Raw genomic sequence first — 19459 nt, 5'->3', positions numbered from 1 at the left:
GGGTTTGGAAGGCAAGATGGGATTAGCCAAGTGTGGCCTGACTCTTAAGGGCCTTGAGAGCCAGGTAGTTCAGACTGGACGTGATGTGGTTGACAAAAGCACTATGAACCAGAGAACCTTGGGTTTCTGAATGTGGTGAAAGATGAGGTAACATCAATAAATCTGTTAAGATGTGGTTAGCATCAGTTGCTTTTTGCCTTTAACTTTCAATCCTGCCTCCTGTAGCAAAAGCACTTCAATTTCCTTAGAACCACTGTTCTGCCCACATGGCCCAATGACTCTACCTCTATCCCTGGGTCCAGGGGTGGGCGAGCACAGGAACCAGACCTAGCCAATAGTGTCTTAGGAAGGGTTCCAGGGGTATAGCTAGAGGCTTCTGCTAGAGCTGTTGTTATCTTTCTTCCTTGATCGCTAAACTGTTGAGATGTAAACCTGGGCCTGCTGACACCATCTTGACGCTGCGAGGCAAGAGTCTGAGAATTAAACCAGCATAGAGAAGAGCATAGCCAAGGGATGACAGGGACATCCCATGACATCCTCTGAGCATCTGGATCCAGCTGGGCTTGAAGTGGGACCTATTTTGGGGCATTAGGTTTCTATCACTTGCAATCAAAGAAGTCCTAATTAATGAACACTCAGGGTCAATTGGGTGAAAGTGGGAGAAGATGAGCGTCAGAATGGCCATACCAGCTGGTGTGGTGGGAATTCAGACATGAGACACTGAGGGTCTCAACCAGGGCGTTTGGGGACTAAGGAGAAAGGAGGCGAGTTAAGAGGTAAGCAGGAGCTATCTAGCGGTTTCCTTTCTTCGAAGGTTGCTGTCAAGTAGAGTCTAATGGTTCTTTACCACCTCTGCCTTCATGATGCCCCTTTACCTCTTCCATTTTTCTTTTCTTTTTTTGAGATGGAATCTCGCTTTGTCACCCAGGCTGGAGTGCAGTGGCGTGATCTTGGCTCACTACAACCTCTGCCTCCCCGGTTCAAGCGATTCTCATGCCTCAGCCTCCCGAGTAGCTGGGATTATAGGTGCCCACCACCACACTTGGCTAATTTTTGTATTTTTAGTAGAGGTGGGGTTTCACCATGTTGGCCAGGCTGAACTTCTAACCTCAAGTGACCTGCCTGCCTCAGCCTTCCAAAGCACTGGGATTACAGGCGTGAGCACTGTGCCTGGCCTCTTTCATTTGTTTTTGAACATTTTGTGAGATAAATGAATCAGGTATTCTTGTCCCCACTTTATAGCGGGAGAAGTCAAAGGACTTGCCCAAGGTCGTATGGGAGCACTGGGGCCTAGTTCTGGTTCTCTAGTGCATGCTAATGCTTGAGCACAGGTGGACTGAACTCCCCAGGCACCGTCTTTTGTTGCTTCATAGTAGAGATGCAATACCCCGCTCCCGGCTGTTCTTATGACTTCCAGGGAGAAACAGCAGTAGTTCTTGCTGAGGAAATGCCCAGGAGCCCATGGCCTTCTTCATTAAAATAAATTCTGCCTGAGTCTCCTGGTTCTAAATAGAAGAAAATGTAGATGTGGGGCAGAACCGAAGGGAAAGGGATTTCCCTTGGCAAATTATTTGCAATTTGTGGATTGAAGCTGACCCAGCTCCAATTCCCTCTGTCATTGTAAGGGCCGTCTACAATGTGACCAGCTTATTAAAGATTGAGAACTGGAGGCAGTCCTCCCACAGGGACACAACAAAACAGGAGCAGAGTCAAAGCCCAGCAGTGTCTTCCTCAATGTGGCATGTCTAGTTGCTGGGTAGATTCTCACCCTTCAGTTACATGTTCATGCCTAGGCAGTCACTTCTGGAGGCTGTGGGAAGAAGAGCGAGAATATTTATGAGTTGTTTGTGCCTTTCCTTTGGCAGTATGAAAAGCTAGCTGTCATAAATACTGTAGTGGTCCTCAGACTATAGCATGTAACAGAATGCATGTTCCTGAGTCACTGCCAGGGATTCTGAGTTCGTGGGTAGCTCAGGATCTGCCTTGTAAAGAGGCATTCCAGGTATTAACACTTCTGAAGCAAGTGGTCCATGGACCACAGTCTCAGAAATACTGATGTCAGTGGAGCACTAGTGTGCAAACTCCAAGTGGCCCTGTTCATCCATGGTTTAAAGATGCTGCTGTTGTTGGCACAAGTCCCAGGAGATCCAGTGTTTACTTCTTTACTAACAGGGTCTGTGACTGGCATAATCTGAGGGACATTTGAAAGTCTTTCTTGACCAAGAAGATCTCTGAGGAGCAGCTGCATCTAGAGTTCTAAGGACTTAACTTCTCCTGTACTCCTTTTAAATCACGGATAGCTACAGAGAATAGAACTTCTGTTGTTCAGTTTTTATTTTTCCTAAGGGAAAAAGCCCACTGTGGCATACCTGCAGCAAGTGAGAGTGTCAGTACAGCTCCTCTGTCTGCATAGTCCGCCCTGTCACAAAGCTCTGGACTCTCCTCACAGCTCCCACCTTTCTCTGTCTCCAAAGGCTGTACCCTAGATGTACAGACCCAGTAAGAAATGCTTTTAGACTGTCAAGTGAGGTTTTTCTTCTTCAGGACATCTCTATTAACAAAATCCTAAAGAAAATCAATGGATTCCTATTTCCCCATCCATTCGTACCATCAGGTTCTTCTCCAATTAGCGACAGAATCAGTGGGTGAGGTGGTCCACAGGCCTCCACAATGAAATTGACTGCATATGAAATGAATCTGAAAATTCCATTTATTAAAACACATACATTGTCCATGTGGGATGAAAATGTGCACATCACATTCAGGTTTTCCTGCTTTAACATTTCTGTAGTTCTCTCTTTGAAACACACACTCCACAGATCTTATATAGGAAAAATGTGAACAACTTTTGGGCTGCAAAACATTAATGCATACGTAACAATTCATCATTGCCAAGAGCAGCTAGAAGCAAATATTTAGGAAGAAAAGAAGTATAAAATTCCTAGAGACAGCATGCTTTATTTTCTCAAAATTCCATATGTGACTATGAGTGTATGAAGAAATCGTTTGTTGTTTGATTTTTAAATGTATTGTTTAATTTGTCCTTGGTAGGCAATCTCCTTCAAATATTATTAGCAAAATCAGACATAGATCAAAGTATTTATCTGCATCTTCTGACTGAAATTAAGCAGTACTTGGTTTCATATGTTTTAAAAATAACACCTTTTAAACTGGAGTTGATATTGAGGATCATGTAAAATTGTTCTTTATAGACTTTGCATTCTAAATATGAAGTTTATTTTTACTACTTATTAGTTAATTCCATGGCAGATTTTCATTACTATTGAATATATTATATGTAGAAACTAGGGTCTTAAATAATTAAGTTGACTTTTCCTATTAGTTATTCCTTAAGAGAAAATTATGCTGGTGATGGGACTGTTGAATTTCTCAAGAAATTAAGCTCTTTAGAGGCATAAGTAATCGAAAGACTTTTCCCCTGAATAAGTACAAATACCAATAAGCCAAAACTCATATAAAGATTTTTGTATTATAATTCCATACTGTAAGACATAAAATTATGAAAAAGCCAAAACATTTTCCTTAAAATGCTCCCTAGAAATTGTAATTCCATCTTAACTGCTCCAAAGATCTAGATTTACATGGAAATATAAAGAGTCCTTCTGAGAAAAGGAAATATTGTGAATAGTGGAAATCGTCTGGGCCTTCTAATGATGCCTCAATCACTACCAAAGAGTGCTTTATTCATTCATGCTTGTTTTCATGTGACCACACAGTCAATTCATGCTTTGGCCCATTTAAAAACTGTGATATGTTTTAGCTTATTCCACAGTGTTACTAAGCTAATTGTACAATGCTATAGTTTAATAAATACTCTGCTGTTTCTTTCACCCCTAAATCTTCATGGGTGTCCTGACTGTAACAAAAACCCCACAATTTGAAGAGAAGCATCTGGTTACAGAAGTACATTGATACATTTCACAAACGTTTCAGTATCTTCTTCTCCCCGACCCCAGCATGAGCTTTAATTGGATGTATTTATTCTTTTACCCACATGCCCATGAAGGAGCTAAGGAAAACATTTACCAAGTCTGTTTCAAAATCTGTCCTTGGCATACCAAATCTTTTCTCTTCCTTTTCATGCCTTAAAAAAAAACAAAACAAAACAAACAAACAAACAAACAAACAAAAAAACAAAAAACAGGAGAAAGAGAATAGAGAGGAAAGAGGGGAGAATAAAATTAATTGGGAGATGGAGATGGTATTTGGGGATTTGAAAGCAAACAAGATGTAAGAGAAGGCCTCTTTGACTGAAAATGACACAGAAAAAGGTGATCAAGCCTTCCAGGGCCTGCTGTTACTGATGGAGACTACACCTACAATGAAAAATTACTCTCACTACCATATCTTGGGAAAGGAGCACTCTAGTTGCCAGGAATTTGTAAATAAAGACCAAGAGACTCTAACAAACAAGATGGAGAACAAAAACAAAGATTCCATTAAAAATTTGTTAAGTGAAAAACCAAGACCATCTCAGTGGACAGAAGAGCCAGAACTCTTCCTGGTAGAGCTGGCTGTGGGGACCGCACCTGCTGCCCAAAGAGTGGCGATTTGAGGTCCTTCTGAAGAGCCAGAGTTCTGAGAATGGTCACCTTCTCTGGAGCTGTGGGTTTATTTCTTCTGATACTTGAACAAAGGAGGGCCATGGTTTTCTTCTTAAGAGCAGAAAAAATGTTCTTTTAATCTAGAATGTCCATGATTCAGGGAAGGAGGGAACTTGCTCATACTCATGGCAAAAGCACTTCCCAACTCATGGTGAATCCTTAACTCTCCTGCTTGGTGACAGCTGTGCTGCCCTGGGTCCCGGATAAACCAAAATGCTTTGGATTCTGGAAAACATATTGAAGAGGCCTTTATACCACTATTAACTCAGAGGTATTTTAGGAATGGCTAAGGCTCAGAAGTAATCTCAATTTTCAAAATACCGAGATTTCCTTTCCTCCCCAGGGTCTTTCCCCTCTCATTTCCTTTCCTGGCTTTAGAGTAAAACAACAAAACTTCTGAATGGATGTAACAAAGGGACATTTTCATGCAATATTACTCAAAAATTGTCACAAATATATGAAAGCACCAGTCACAACACATGATTTACTTTTACTTGCAGAATCAAAGCTATCGTGTACACGTTAGGAATAGTGAAAAGAGAACACAGACAACCAGCATTTTTTGTCATTGTTACCATGAGGATACACCATGGGGAACATCTCCCTAAACATTTCGTGTGATCATCCTTGGAGTTCAATCTGATAGACAAGTCCAGCCTTATCTCCACACTACTCTAATGGGAAGGGGTGGAAGGAGGGGTAGAGGAGAAGGAAAAAAGAAAAAGAAAGGCACAATGACTATACATCAATGCCATTAAACAGAATTTCGGCTACACGGGACAGCGCAGCTTATCAAAGGATATTCTAAAGACAATATTCATTCCAAGAAGGTCATACATATCTTACCTCAGTACAGCTGTCTGTTTTAATTGTTATTCTTTAAAATATGAAGCAGAAACATGAGGATTTTGGGGGGCACTGGGGGATAGCAGAAAAGAAGTGACACCAATTTTATTTTTATATATTCCCCTCCTCCAGGCAGTTCGGCAGAATCAGATCTCTTAACTCAGGATGTGGATCAGCTTGCATTCTCATAAAGGGGACCAGATCTTTAAACATGCATAGCCTGGAGTTTCCAGGATGGTTCTCCTCGCGCTCTTCAAATGCCGTGGACTAGAAAGGTGCCCACTTTGCTAAAACCTCTACGTCAATGTCCCAGGAGCCCGGAGGCTCTTCAGGCCCCTCTTGAAGACTTAAAGGATGGCACAGAAAAACTTCTTCTCCCTAAACGGGTTTTCTGAAGCCGGAACAGGGGTCAGGAGGGGATCTTCCTTGGCATGCGCTTCACAGTAGGCCATCAAATCTGCAGCTGCCTTGGACACCTGGAAAACGAGACAAAAACAACCAACACTGGAATCTGGTACAGTCAGTCAAGGCCCAAGGCTTTGGAGCCCAATGTCCTGGCGTCAAATCCTTGCTCCATCGTTGTGTGAAAGTGAAGCAAGATACTCAGCCTCTAAAAGCCTCTGCTTCCTCATCTGCAAAGAAGAAAGTTGACGACACTGACCTCACAGGATTCTTGCCAGCAAGTCTGGGACAAGGTTAAGGTGAGTGAGGCGCTTAGGGTGCAAAACTGAAGGAGGCACTCGCTGGCAGGGGCATGCAGGTATCAACCCTGCACTTACACAGCCCCGCGGGTGGCTGTCTCCTTCATTTTTTTTTTTTTTGAGATAGAGTCTCGCTCAGTTGCCCAGGCTGGAGTGCAGTGGCTCGATCTCGGCTCACTCCTGGGTTCGAGCAATTATCTTGCCTCAGTCACCCTAGTAGCTGGGACTACAGGTGTGTGCCATGGTGCCTGGCTAATCTTTTGTACTTTTGGTAGAGACAGGGTTTCACCATATTGGCCAGGCTGGTCTTGAACTCCTGGCCCCAAGTGATCCATCTGTCTCGGCTTCTGAAAGTGCTGGGATTACAGACGTGAGCCCCTGTGCCCAGCCCTCCTTCACTTTTGTGCTCCGATATCTCATTGCGCCACCCTAGTCCCAGCCCTGGTAACAAGGGTTAAATGAAATAATCCATGTAAATCATTTAGTGTCTGGCACATAGCAAGCTTTCCACACAGGCTAGCCATTACTATCATTTTGTAGCCGTGCCTCTGCTTCAGGAGTTGTGCTAGGGATGCTTAAAGCCATGTCAATTTCCCTTTTTAAGCAGACACATCAGGAGGTATATCTATGTATATACACACTATATAATACATATTTTTATATATCATATACATTAAAATGTTATATCTGTGACTTTAACCAAGCATTGTGCCCTTTAGTGATGTTTCACTGGGAGGCTGTCACTGATTCTGGCGATGCTGTCATTTCTTAGAACACATTTGCAGCTGCTTGTTAGGAGTTCCCTGTAGTACCTTCCTTTGACCATCTTCACCAGAGGAAATTTTTACTACATGAGAGGGTGGATTTAGTTTCAGGAAATAAACTAAGAGTCATCTATAGCTACATCTGGGGACTAGGTAAATGATCAACCTGGGGAATGCCATTTGGGGTCAAATTTATGATATAAAATAAAACCACTGTACTACTATGAAATGAAAGCAACACCACTGTACTACTATGAAATGAAAGCAGCACCACTGTACTACTATGAAATGAAAGCAGCACCACTGTACTATGAAATGAAAGCAGCACCACTGTACTACTATGAAATGAAAGCAGCACCACTGTACTACTATGAAATGAAAGCAACACCACTGTACTATGAAATGAAAGCAGCACCACTGTACTACTATGAAATGAAAGCAACACCACTGTACTACTATGAAATGAAAGCAACACCACTGTACTACTATGAAATGAAAGCAGCACCACTGTACTACTATGAAATGAAAGCAGCACCACTGTACTACTATGAAATGAAAGCAACACCACTGTACTACTATGAAATGAAAGCAACACCACTGTACTACTATGAAATGAAAGCAACACCACTGTACTACTATGAAATGAAAGCAACACCACTGTACTACTATGAAATGAAAGCAACACCACTGTACTACTATGAAATGAAAGCAACACCACTGTACTACTATGAAATGAAAGCAACACCACTGTACTACTATGAAATGAAAGCAACACCACTGTACTACTATGAAATGAAAGCAACACCACTGTACTACTATGAAATGAAAGCAACACCACTGTACTACTATGAAATGAAAGCAACACCACTGTACTACTATGAAATGAAAGCAACACCACTGTACTACTATGAAATGAAAGCAACACCACTGTACTACTATGAAATGAAAGCAACACCACTGTACTACTATGAAATGAAAGCAACACCACTGTACTACTATGAAATGAAAGCAACACCACTGTACTACTATGAAATGAAAGCAACACCACTGTACTACTATGAAATGAAAGCAGCACCACTGTACTACTATGAAATGAAAGCAGCACCACTGTACTACTATGAAATGAAAGCAACACCACTGTACTACTATGAAATGAAAGCAACACCACTGTACTACTATGAAATGAAAGCAACACCACTGTACTACTATGAAATGAAAGCAGCACCACTGTACTACTATGAAATGAAAGCAGCACCACTGTACTACTATGAAATGAAAGCAGCACCACTGTACTACTATGAAATGAAAGCAACACCACTGTACTACTATGAAATGAAAGCAACACCACTGTACTACTATGAAATGAAAGCAACACCACTGTACTACTATGAAATGAAAGCAACACCACTGTACTACTATGAAATGAAAGCAACACCACTGTACTACTATGAAATGAAAGCAACACCACTGTACTACTATGAAATGAAAGCAACACCACTGTACTACTATGAAATGAAAGCAACACCACTGTACTACTATGAAATGAAAGCAACACCACTGTACTACTATGAAATGAAAGCAACACCACTGTACTACTATGAAATGAAAGCAACACCACTGTACTACTATGAAATGAAAGCAACACCACTGTACTACTATGAAATGAAAGCAACACCACTGTACTACTATGAAATGAAAGCAACACCACTGTACTACTATGAAATGAAAGCAACACCACTGTACTACTATGAAATGAAAGCAACACCACTGTACTACTATGAAATGAAAGCAACACCACTGTACTACTATGAAATGAAAGCAACACCACTGTACTACTATGAAATGAAAGCAACACCACTGTACTACTATGAAATGAAAGCAACACCACTGTACTACTATGAAATGAAAGCAGCACCACTGTACTACTATGAAATGAAAGCAACACCACTGTACTACTATGAAAGCCTTTCAAGCAACTACTGAAAGGATAATCTAATGTAAGATTGGGGTGAATTATATTATTACTAGAGCTAGTCACTGCCCCTCCCTACAAGTGGGACATGCATGCCCACATGACAACACCAGACTTGCCCAGTGACATAAGCTTGCTCTGGCCAGGGAGACATGAGCAGAATTTATATGGATAACTTATGGGCAGAAGCTTTAGGAGCCAATGCACAGTTTGCCATGTCCCTTCCTCTATGCCACTTTATCCAACTGAAATAATTTATGAGGAACCCTCCTAATTGATGCAGAGATTTTAACAAATGGCATAGTGGCCATACCCTTGATTTGTTTCTTGTCCCAGGGCTGAGTTGATTAAACCTTTGTCACTCCTGCCTCAGCCTCCCGAGTAGCTGAGACTACAGGTGCATGCCACCATGCCTGGCTGGTTTTTCAAACATTTTCTTGCTATGTTGCCCAGGCTGGTCTTGAACGCCTGACCTCAAGCCATTCTCCCGCCTCACCTTCCGGAGTCCTGGGATTACAGATATAAGCCACTGCACCCAGCCTTTGTTACTGAAGGCTACTTCAACTTTATGATTTACTGGTTGGGTAGGGAAATCAGTTTCCTCTTCTCATCCCATAAACCCTTCAACTTTTTGACTCTCTGTTCCCTTTGCCACAGAACAGATAGAGGCAACATTCCATACAGAGGCTGCTCTGTCTGCCAGCATTCCTGATGAAGGTGACATGGTGTGGAGTGGCAGCTGATTTATGATTGACATGTGGTAGGAGTGAGAAGTGTGCCTGTGCTGTTGCAAACCCCTAAGAATGAAGGGTAGGGCACCTTCTGTTACTACCACAACATCTAGCCAACCCTAACTGACACAAAGAGGTATAGGTATTGGTTTGTGTATTTGTTTCCTCTGGCTGTCTTGAACAAGTCATCACAAACTGGGTAACTTAAAACAACAGAAATTTATTCTGTTAGAGGCTAGCAGTTTGAAATCAAGGCATTAGCGTGGTTGGTCCCTTCTGGAGGCTCTGAGTGAGAATCTGTTCCATGCTTCTCTCCTAGTGTCTGGTGGTTGCTGGCAATCTTTGGTGTTCCTTGGCTTACAGACATCTCACTCCAATCTCTATTTTCACATGGAATTGTCTCCTGAGTGTCTGTGTCTTTATGTGGAATTCTCCTCCCTGTGTGTCCAAATTTCCCATCTCACCAGTTAGAATTACCCTAATCCAGTATGACTCCTCTTAATTTGATTACATCTACAAATACCCTATTTCCAAGTAAGGTCACATTCTAAGATTCCAGGTGGGCATAAATTTTAGGGGACACTAGTCAACCCAATACATGATATGTACGTAAAAATCAGTCTCACTCTTTAATAGACATTACAGTACTTATAAAAATATTTTTATTGTGTAATTATTTTGTTCCAGACATTGAGTTAAATTTCCTCTTTTGATCTTCACAGTAATCCTGAGGTAAGAATTATTATCCTCTTTATATAGATGAAAAATTGAGGCTCAGCAGATTATGTAAGTTGTTCAATATCATACAGTAAAGCACACAGCAGAAAAAGAACTTGAACTCGAATGTGTTGCCATTAAGTCACAGCCACCTGCATATAAACTACTCAACTGTGGGCTTTGCTCCAAAGGTTGAGATTGAAATTCTTTATGAAATGCCTCTATGACAAAATGAAAGGAAACAGCCTGTTCATGTCTTAGCTCCCCTACATGAAAACAAAGGACAGACTTTCAGACTGAAGTGAGATCACTTTTTCTTTCTTCTTGTTTGAGCAATAGTCATTGTTACACCAAACAGGAGCTTAGCTGTTACACAGCGGAGACTGTAAATCAGTGATATCTAAAACTCATTTGTTATGAAGAGAAGCAGCACTGTCCATACCTACTCATTTGCAACACTCACATACAACTATGTGGCATGAATATTCAAAATCTTTTTATGATACAGGAAGTGCTATACTAGGAAAATTTAATAACTTAGAGTTGCTCACATCTTTATATTTGAACATTTGATTCTGAATGGTTTCCTTCTTAAAATATATTATGTGTTTTATCTTGTTTCCTCAATGAGATTGCAATCTCCTGTGGGCAATGCTCCAACAGTGTCAGAATCCCAGCAGTAATCAGAATAATTGCTAATATTTATCAGCCCTTGCTATGTGTCAGAACTGTGCTAACCACTTTATATACGGTATCTTATTTAATCCTTACAACAACATTATGGGTCACAAGCTATTATCATTCTCATCTTAAATATGTGAAGTGGAGGCTTCATTAAGTGTTTGCCCCAGGTCCCACAGCTCCTGAGCTACTGAGTTGTGAGTCTCAGTGTCCCTGACTTAATCTTCATGAACATTCCTCCTTTTTAACCTGTGGCTGTCTTCCTTGTCCTTTGCCTTATAATGAGTCACAGCAATAGTGTGCTTAGCGGATCTTTCTGCTTTCTGACAATCCCTGCTAACATTTTGCACACAGCTTCTTTTACATTCCTATGCCTACTTCTACGAAGATTTCCCCATAACTCCACAAAATCTCTCCCTTTTCTGACCTGTTGATTCTTCCTCCAGAGATACCTCTAATTTGGCTCCCTTCCTGTTATCTCTATTGCAGCTACCCCAGTTCATACTGCAGTCTTCTCTCTTCGTGATTACTAAAATAACTTTGTAAATAAAAAGCAATTAGTTTGGATTACCCCAGGGGTCCACAGATAGAATTCGGGGGGTGGTATGTGAACTTCAAATAATACAAAAAATTTCCATCTTTATTTTTCACTAACCTCAAATGGAAATGTAGCATTTCCTCTCATTATAAATATAGACAACACACTGTAGTAGCCCTAGCAGTACATGTGACTTGGCCACTGATAGAAACCAGATACTTTTCAGTCATATTATATTCATTGCAGACACCTCAACATTGCATTTATGTTCATCCACCTTATGACTGTAGGCCTATTAGATCTTACATAATCAGTTAACAAAGGAGTACGTTTGTGTAACTACATCATATATATTTTTAAAAATTGATATTTTAAATATTTTAAAGAATATTATTTAAAATGTTTTATAAAATATTCTAATGACCCTCATGTCAATATCATCAGTTTCTTTTGTGTTTAAAAACATAATTCTGAGAAGGAGACCATAGGCTTCAGCAGACAGGCAATTGAGTCGAGAGCACAAAAATGTTTAATTTTCTCAGTTTTAAATGACTTTCTATGTTCATAACTATGCAGGAGTAGTATTCTCCATACTGTAGCTAGAAAGATATTTTAAAAATATAAGTGGATTCCTATCATTCCCCTATTTAAAGCCTTCAATAACTTCTCATTGTAATTTGTAGAAAACCAAAACTTTGTAAAACAGCCTGTGGGTATTGCATGTTCTGGGCCTGCCCCTCTCTCCAAGTTCATGTTGTAGCATTCTTCCCTCTCACATATCGCCTTTACTTTTCGAAAGCTCCAGGTTCTTTGTTTGCCTCAGAGTGTCACATATTCAGTATCCTATAACATTCTTCTCATCATCTCCTCAATGGGTTGGCTTCTTATCTTCCTTCAGAAGTCAGCAGAACTACCACCTCCTTGCAGAACCTTCGCTGATCGCCTCACCCACAGCGACTTTCCTCATTATTCTCTCAGAGTACTTTCTCACATTCTTTTCTTTCACAGAAAATTATAAATTGCTGTCACAATTTATAATTACGGACATCGTCTGTTTATTTGCCATTTAATATTTGCCTTTCCCTTTAGGCTGTGGGCTCCACAAAGGCAGGGACCACACCTGTGTTATTTACCACCGCATAATCGGTGCCTGACACATATTCAACACTCATAGTAACTGCTGAAGGTGTTCTCAAACATAATCTTCTTCAACAGATATTTCATGCAACGAACATTTACTGAGCATCTAATATGCCAGGTGTAGTCTGGATACTTGCAATAACCAGGGAACAAAATGTACAAAGATGCTTGTCCCTGTAGAGCTTGTATAGCATTCTATACTTCCGATTTTGACTATGACGGAGTAATAAGGGCCAACTAAACTGTCCTGCCTCAAATTAAAAACTGGGCAGAATATATGAAGAAATAATTTTTAACTGTTAGACAATAGGCAGCACAGAAGAGTGATACCTGAGAGAAGGGAGATAAGATAAATTCTACAGTTTCCCCAGCTTACTGCCTGCCACTGCACAGGGAGGGAGTACCCAGACAGAGTTCAGCAATCTCCCTGAGTTGAGGAGAGAATAGCAGAGAAGAAAGAATTACACTGGGGGAGAGAAAGCTCTTAAGGCCTCTGGAGGATTCATCTTGAGTCTTTAGTTAAAAACTGATTGGCACATGCATAGGAGAAAACCACTTAAGGCTATGCAAAGAATATCAGGAAGGAGCAAGTAAAACAATCCTGGAGATCACATAGGGACAGAGTAGAAAGGCTTCCTAGCACACAAGACATTAAGTAGAGTCCTAGCAACAATGCATGATGATAGTAGCAGACTGTAAACCACTGAATAAAAGAGCAAATTCCTTCCCAAATTCCAAATACTTTTAACTTCAAAAGAAAACAAATAGGTTTGTGTGGAGAAATCTGGAAAACACATTAGTCAGGTAATGAAACTTAACATTACCAGTCAGTGACAATTTGAGATAATGTCCCACTGATAGAATAGAATGAAATGAATACTCCATTAGTTCTATGATATTAATGCCAAGGTTTTGTTACCTGAATTTAATTATAATTATCTGACAAACCCAAACTGAGTGACATTCTAAAAAATGGTCTATAATCTCCAAAAGTGTCAAGGTCATGAAGGTCACAGAAGTCTAAAGAACTGTGCCAGACAGGACAACTAAATGCAACAAATGATTCTGAACTCAGTCCTCTCTCTAAAACGGACATTACTGGGATGATTTGCGTACTTAAATGGGATCTCAGGATTAGAAGGTAGTAATGGGTCAATGTTAATTTCCTGATTCTGATGATTGTATTATGAGTATGTAGAACAATGTCCTTACTTGTAGAAAATACACATTACAGTACTCAGAGGTGACAGGACATCTTTTGACAACTTATTCTCAACTGGTTCAGGAGAAAACAAAATTCTTTGCAACATACATGCAACTCTTCTGTAACTTTGAGATTACTTCCAGAATAAAAATGACTTTGCAAAAGAAAAGGAAAAGAGAAATTAGAGATGGTGGATATAGATGATTTTTTCAAAGTCATACTGCAAAAAATGTAAAGAAATGAGGCAGTTGCTGGAAGGGGAAGTGGAGGGATCAAGAAAAAAATCAAATTTTATTTAAGATGGAGAAATAACACCATGTTTGTATGATAATGGAAATGATGTAGAGAATCAAAAACTGTTGATGCAGGATAGGCAGGAGGTGGAAGAATAAACTGCTGGAGGAGGTTTCTTGGTTAGAGAGATGGGATCTACTGCACAAGTGAAGGACTTCACTTTTGATCACAGCAAGGATCTCCCCAGATTAGCAATTGCTAAAATCCTGCTATCCAGCATCCTCACCAAACCAGACTGGGACTGCGAACCAGGAAGTAAGGAGTTGTGGGGGTGGCGGGGGGGGGTACTCTAGACAGCTTCAATGAAGGCTACCGGACTGTGATTCTAGGCTCCAAAAAAACAGGAGAATTACTCTAGGAAGACTGCTTGACAATGCCAAGAGGAAGCAGTCGTCAGTGAGGATAAAAACCAGATCTCCAAGTTTAAACAGAAGGTAGAGATATAATCCATCTTCATTACATCTGAAATTGAGACACATCTTAAAATTGATGTTGCAAAATGCTTGCAAGCCATCAGGCAAAAAAATAAGCCCGGACAGGCTGTCATTGCCTATACACATGGGAAATTGCCTCTGCATTAAGGATATCAGTCATAAAATTATGGCTTCAGTTGGGTTGCCTGCATTAATGGAGTCATCTAAGGTTGACTTAACTTTAATTTGTTTTTTAAAAGGATTTCAAAGATTATACTAGATGGAGGCTTGAGATGGGAAGTGTATACAGAAAAACAATCCAACTGTTTCCTCCTACTCTATACTCACACCACTCTACATACTTCTTTTCTGATACCAGATGTGTGGGTTTTCCCACACCAAGCAATTCTCTGGCCCACCTGGGTGTCCTACAATTTAATTTAATTCTGATACTATCTACGTGGAGATAGAAACAGATCCCACAGGTTAAAAGCTTAGTCTCACAAGACTGTCCCCGCCCCATTTCAAATGCCAATAGCAAGTAGTAGGCCCCCAGGTTACTCACAACTTCTGTCAGACTTGGCTACAAATCAGAGGTTCCTGTGGCTACCTCTTCAGGTTGGATAATTTGCTAGAGTAGCTCACAGAACCCAATAAAACAGTTCACTTGCTATTTACAACTTATTGCAAAGGGTATTTTAAAAACTATAAATGAGGAGTTGGAGAAAGAGATATATAGGGTGAGGTTTGGAAGGGTCATGAGGGTAGGAGCTTGTATCCGCTTGGAGTTGGGGTATTCCACTTTCCCAGGTGGATGTGTTCACCAACCCCAAAACTCTCAGATCTCCATTTGTTGTTGTTGTTGTTGTTTATTTTTAAGAGACACGGTCTCCCTCTGTTGCCCAGGCTGGAGTGCAGTACCATGATCATAGCTCACTGCAGCCTCAAACTCCTGGGATCAAGAGATCCTCCTGCCTCAGTCTCCCAATTAGCTAAGATTACAGGTGCACACCACCAGGCCCAGCTAACTTTTAAATATTTTGGAGACATGGGGTCTCACTTTGTTGCTCAGGCTGGTCTCAAACTTCTGGCTTCAAGCTATCATCCTGCCTCAGCCTCCCAAAGTTCTGGGATTATAGGTATGAGCCACTGTATGTGGCTCTGAACACTGTTCTTTTGGAATTTTTATGGAGGGTTTGTCATGTAGGCATGATAGATTATTAGCTCATCTAGAAGCCCACCAAGAGTCGCCTCACTGAAACAAAATATGCTCTTATTACCCAGGAAATGACATAGGTCTTAGAAATCAGGGTCAAAGACCAAATACGAGAACGAAGATTGTCTTAGCCCCCTTATTTACAAAGGTTTTAGGAGCTCTGTGTCAGGAACTGGGGGCAGAGACTAATACATATATATCTCTTACTACTTCACAGCATGTTATTGTAACAGAGCATATACAGGTCTGGCAATGTGGGCAAAGACAAACTGCCTAATCACTGGGAGGAGATCACAGAATTTTCAGACAAGGAGAGGTTGGTCTGATATTTATTTAGAAAGTTCTTTTACCAGGTCAAAAGCTGTTGGCTACTTTATTTATTTTTTTATTTTTAATAGAGATGGGGTTTCGCCATGTTGGCCAGGCTGCTCTTGAACTCCTGATCTCAGGTGATCTGCCTGCCTCTGCCTCCCAAATTGCTGGGATTACAGGCATGAGCCACCCCACCTGGCCAATTGGCTACTTTAAAGAAAGGCTTTATTTTTCTTTGAATCATTAATGTGTAATTCAAGTCAGGAAAATTAAAATCTATGTCAAGCAGTATAAATGCATAAGAAAATTCAGTACTCTCTCATGTGTCTTGAAATTATACTAAAAATATGAAATGTGCTATGGAGAGCAAGATCACTAATGTAGGGAATGAAAAGCAGAAGTTATCATGATGCCTGCATCACCATGATGCCTGCATGATCATGATGACTGCACCACTATGATGATGGCAGCACTATGATGTCTGTGTCACCATGATGACTGCATCACCATGATGTCTGTATCACTTTGATGCCCTACATAGCCATGACGGCCTGCATACTCCCACTATCGACGACTGCATCACCATGACGTGTGTAACAGCATGATGGACTGCAACACCTTGATTGCCATACATCATCATGATAGCCTGTTATCCACCCATGATGTCCTGGTCATTCCACCTGATGCCCTACATCCACCATGATGCCTGGCACCACTTATGATGGGACTGATCCCATATAATGGGTCTGGGTTCAACAATGATGACTATATCACCATGACTGCATCACCCTGATGACTGCATCACCATGACATCTGTATCAGCATGATGACTGCAACACCTTGATGCCCCACATTACCATGATAGCCTGCATCACCAGGATGTCTGCATCACCATGTCTGCAATACCTTGATGCCCTACAGATCACCATGATGGCCTGAATCACTGTGATGCCTGTATCACTGCCAGTGGCCAAAGGTGAGTCTAAAGGATTTTGCCACTATGATTGTGAAGAATGCCCACAATCAAACTTTGATTGTGACACTAGAGAAAGTATAATTATATGAACAAGTGTCCACTATTTTTGTATTTATAAAATCATGTGTGACTCTTTCTAAGTTGTCTTCTTCTTCCTGCTCCTTCAAGATGATATTAAACTGAAGGTACTTATTGATAGGATTCTTTTTGAAGGAAGTAAATAATTTGCAAAACAGTCATTAAGCAAAGTATATTATATGTATTTATTTAATGAAAGAAGAAAGACATTCAATACTAGCATTAAAATAATTACATTCTTAAGAAGAGAGAGTTTATCTGGTATAAAAACTAGGCTATTCAGAAAAATTCACTTCCCAGAGGTTTCAAATTACCAAAGTTATATAGTACTACTTCTATTGCTGTTAGATGTGATGCACAAAGCTAAATATGTACTTGGTAATTAATATCTATTGAACTTTAAAAAATTATATCAACCATCATAAAAATGAAGTTTTATGCTTCATTATTAATGTATGCCTTACTTCAACTTTAAATGTGTTTGCTTCATTTTCAGCAAATTACATGAATTAGCATTGGCCATCTTTGAACACAACCCTTTCCTCTATTTAGTCCTTTGATACACTTTACTGATTTTATCATCCCTGATAATACTGTCAGTTGACCTAGAAGGAGGATTGTATTCCATTTTTCCTAATAAAATTGAACACAAGCATTTTAGGGAAGGGATACTCTCAGCTCAAATGCTGGAAAAATACTCAAAATGTCCTAAACCTGGAATACATGTCCTTTCTCTAGTTCCAAGCATATTGTCTAACTGGACTATTTCTCACTACAGGGTTCCATGAAGTTCAATTTCAATCTATTATCATAATCATCATAAAGATGACTTAATCATTAGAAACGTCCATATTCAGCTCACTAATTTATACATATTTGTCCTCGTTGTGGAGAAAGTCAGTCTGTTCTTTTTATATGTTAAAGTGTTTTATATGTTAAAGTGTTTTAAACAGAAGGCACACTATAAACGCTAGATACTTATGATCATACAATGATATGAAACAATTTGTCTTTCTTTAAAATGACTAAATTCTATCCTTTTAAAAAATATTTAATTTGAATTCCCCATTACCACAGTTTTATTTGTCCAGTTACATTCATGCTTGGAATCTCCAAGTCCATAAATGTAATTGGTAATGTCATGGGGAATATAGTAATGTTTTGTTGTATGACACTCTTAATATACAAATTTAAAGCTGTCTACTAAAAAAAGTTTTTACAAAATGCTTATGTACCCCAGTACCATGAAAGACGCAAACAAGTAGACAACATGGTCTTTGAAAAGGACTATGTAGTTTAGGTGGAAAAATTTATTTGATGAAGATGAAACTAATTAGTAAATTGATTAGTAAATATGATCAGAATAGAAAAAGAGATTCATGAACAAGTAGGAACTTGAGCTGACCCCTAAAGGAGGAATAAGATTGGCAGAGGCGTCACGCTACCTGACTTCAAACTATACTACAAGGCTATAGTAACCAAAACAGCATGGTACTGGTACCAAAACAGAGATATAACCCATTGGAACCGCACACATCTACAGCCATCTGATCTTTGGACAAACCTTGAGAGAAATAAGAAATGCGGGAAAGGATTCCCTATTTAATAAATGGTGCTGGGAAAATTGGCTAGGCCATAAGGTAGAAAGCTGGAAACTGGATCCTTCCTTTACTCCTTATACGAAGATTTAATTCGAAGATGGATTAGAGACTTAAATGTTAGACCTAAATACCATAAAAACCCTAGAAGAAAATCTAGGTAGCTACCATTCAGGACATAGGCATGGGCAAGGACTTCATGTCTAAAACACCCAAAAGCAACGGCCAGCAAAAGGGCCAAAATTACAATGGGATCATATTAAACTAAAGAGCTTCTGCCAACAGCAAAGCAAACTACCATCAGGAGTGAACAGCAAGCCTACAGAAAAGACGGGAGAAAATTTTGCAATCTCACTCATCTGACAAAGGGCCTAAATCCAGAATCTACAAAGAACTCAAACAAATATTACAAGAAAAAAACAAACCCCATCAAAAAGTGGCGCCAAAGGATATGAACAGACATTTCTCAAAGAAGACATTCATACAGGGGCCAACAGACACATGAAAAAAATGCTCATCATCACTGGCGGCCATCAGAGAAATGCAATCAAAACCACAATGAGTATCTCATTCTGAGTAAACTCATCTCACACCATTAGAACGGCCCAATCATTTAAAAAATCAGGAAACAACAGGTGTTGCGAGAGCGATGC

General features: G+C 40.1%; 1 protein-coding gene across 11 annotated transcripts in view; it reads right to left on the bottom strand.

The window, feature by feature from the left end:
* Positions 1-1763: 1763 nt before the first annotated feature.
* Positions 1764-19459, bottom strand: part of GNG2 (G protein subunit gamma 2) — a 135395-nt gene continuing 117699 nt past the window's right edge. For 10 of the 11 annotated variants that reach the window (XM_017849526.1, XM_017849521.1, XM_017849522.1 and 7 more), the window contains one exon: positions 2688-5947. In XM_017849526.1, coding sequence (XP_017705015.1) covers positions 5819-5947 — 129 coding nt within the window. In that variant the 3' untranslated portion in view covers positions 2688-5818. Of the gene's footprint in view, positions 1811-2369; positions 2483-2608; positions 5948-19459 lie in introns of those variants that run through there. The other variant, XR_001880979.1, reaches the window with a different exon arrangement.

The sequence above is a fragment of the Rhinopithecus bieti genome, unplaced genomic scaffold, assembly GCF_001698545.2.
Source record: "Rhinopithecus bieti isolate Rb0 unplaced genomic scaffold, ASM169854v2 scaffold_29928, whole genome shotgun sequence".
Taxonomy (NCBI): Eukaryota; Metazoa; Chordata; class Mammalia; order Primates; family Cercopithecidae; genus Rhinopithecus; species Rhinopithecus bieti.
Note: the sequence above shows the minus strand (reverse complement) of the source record. Positions and strands in the feature narration are given on the sequence as shown.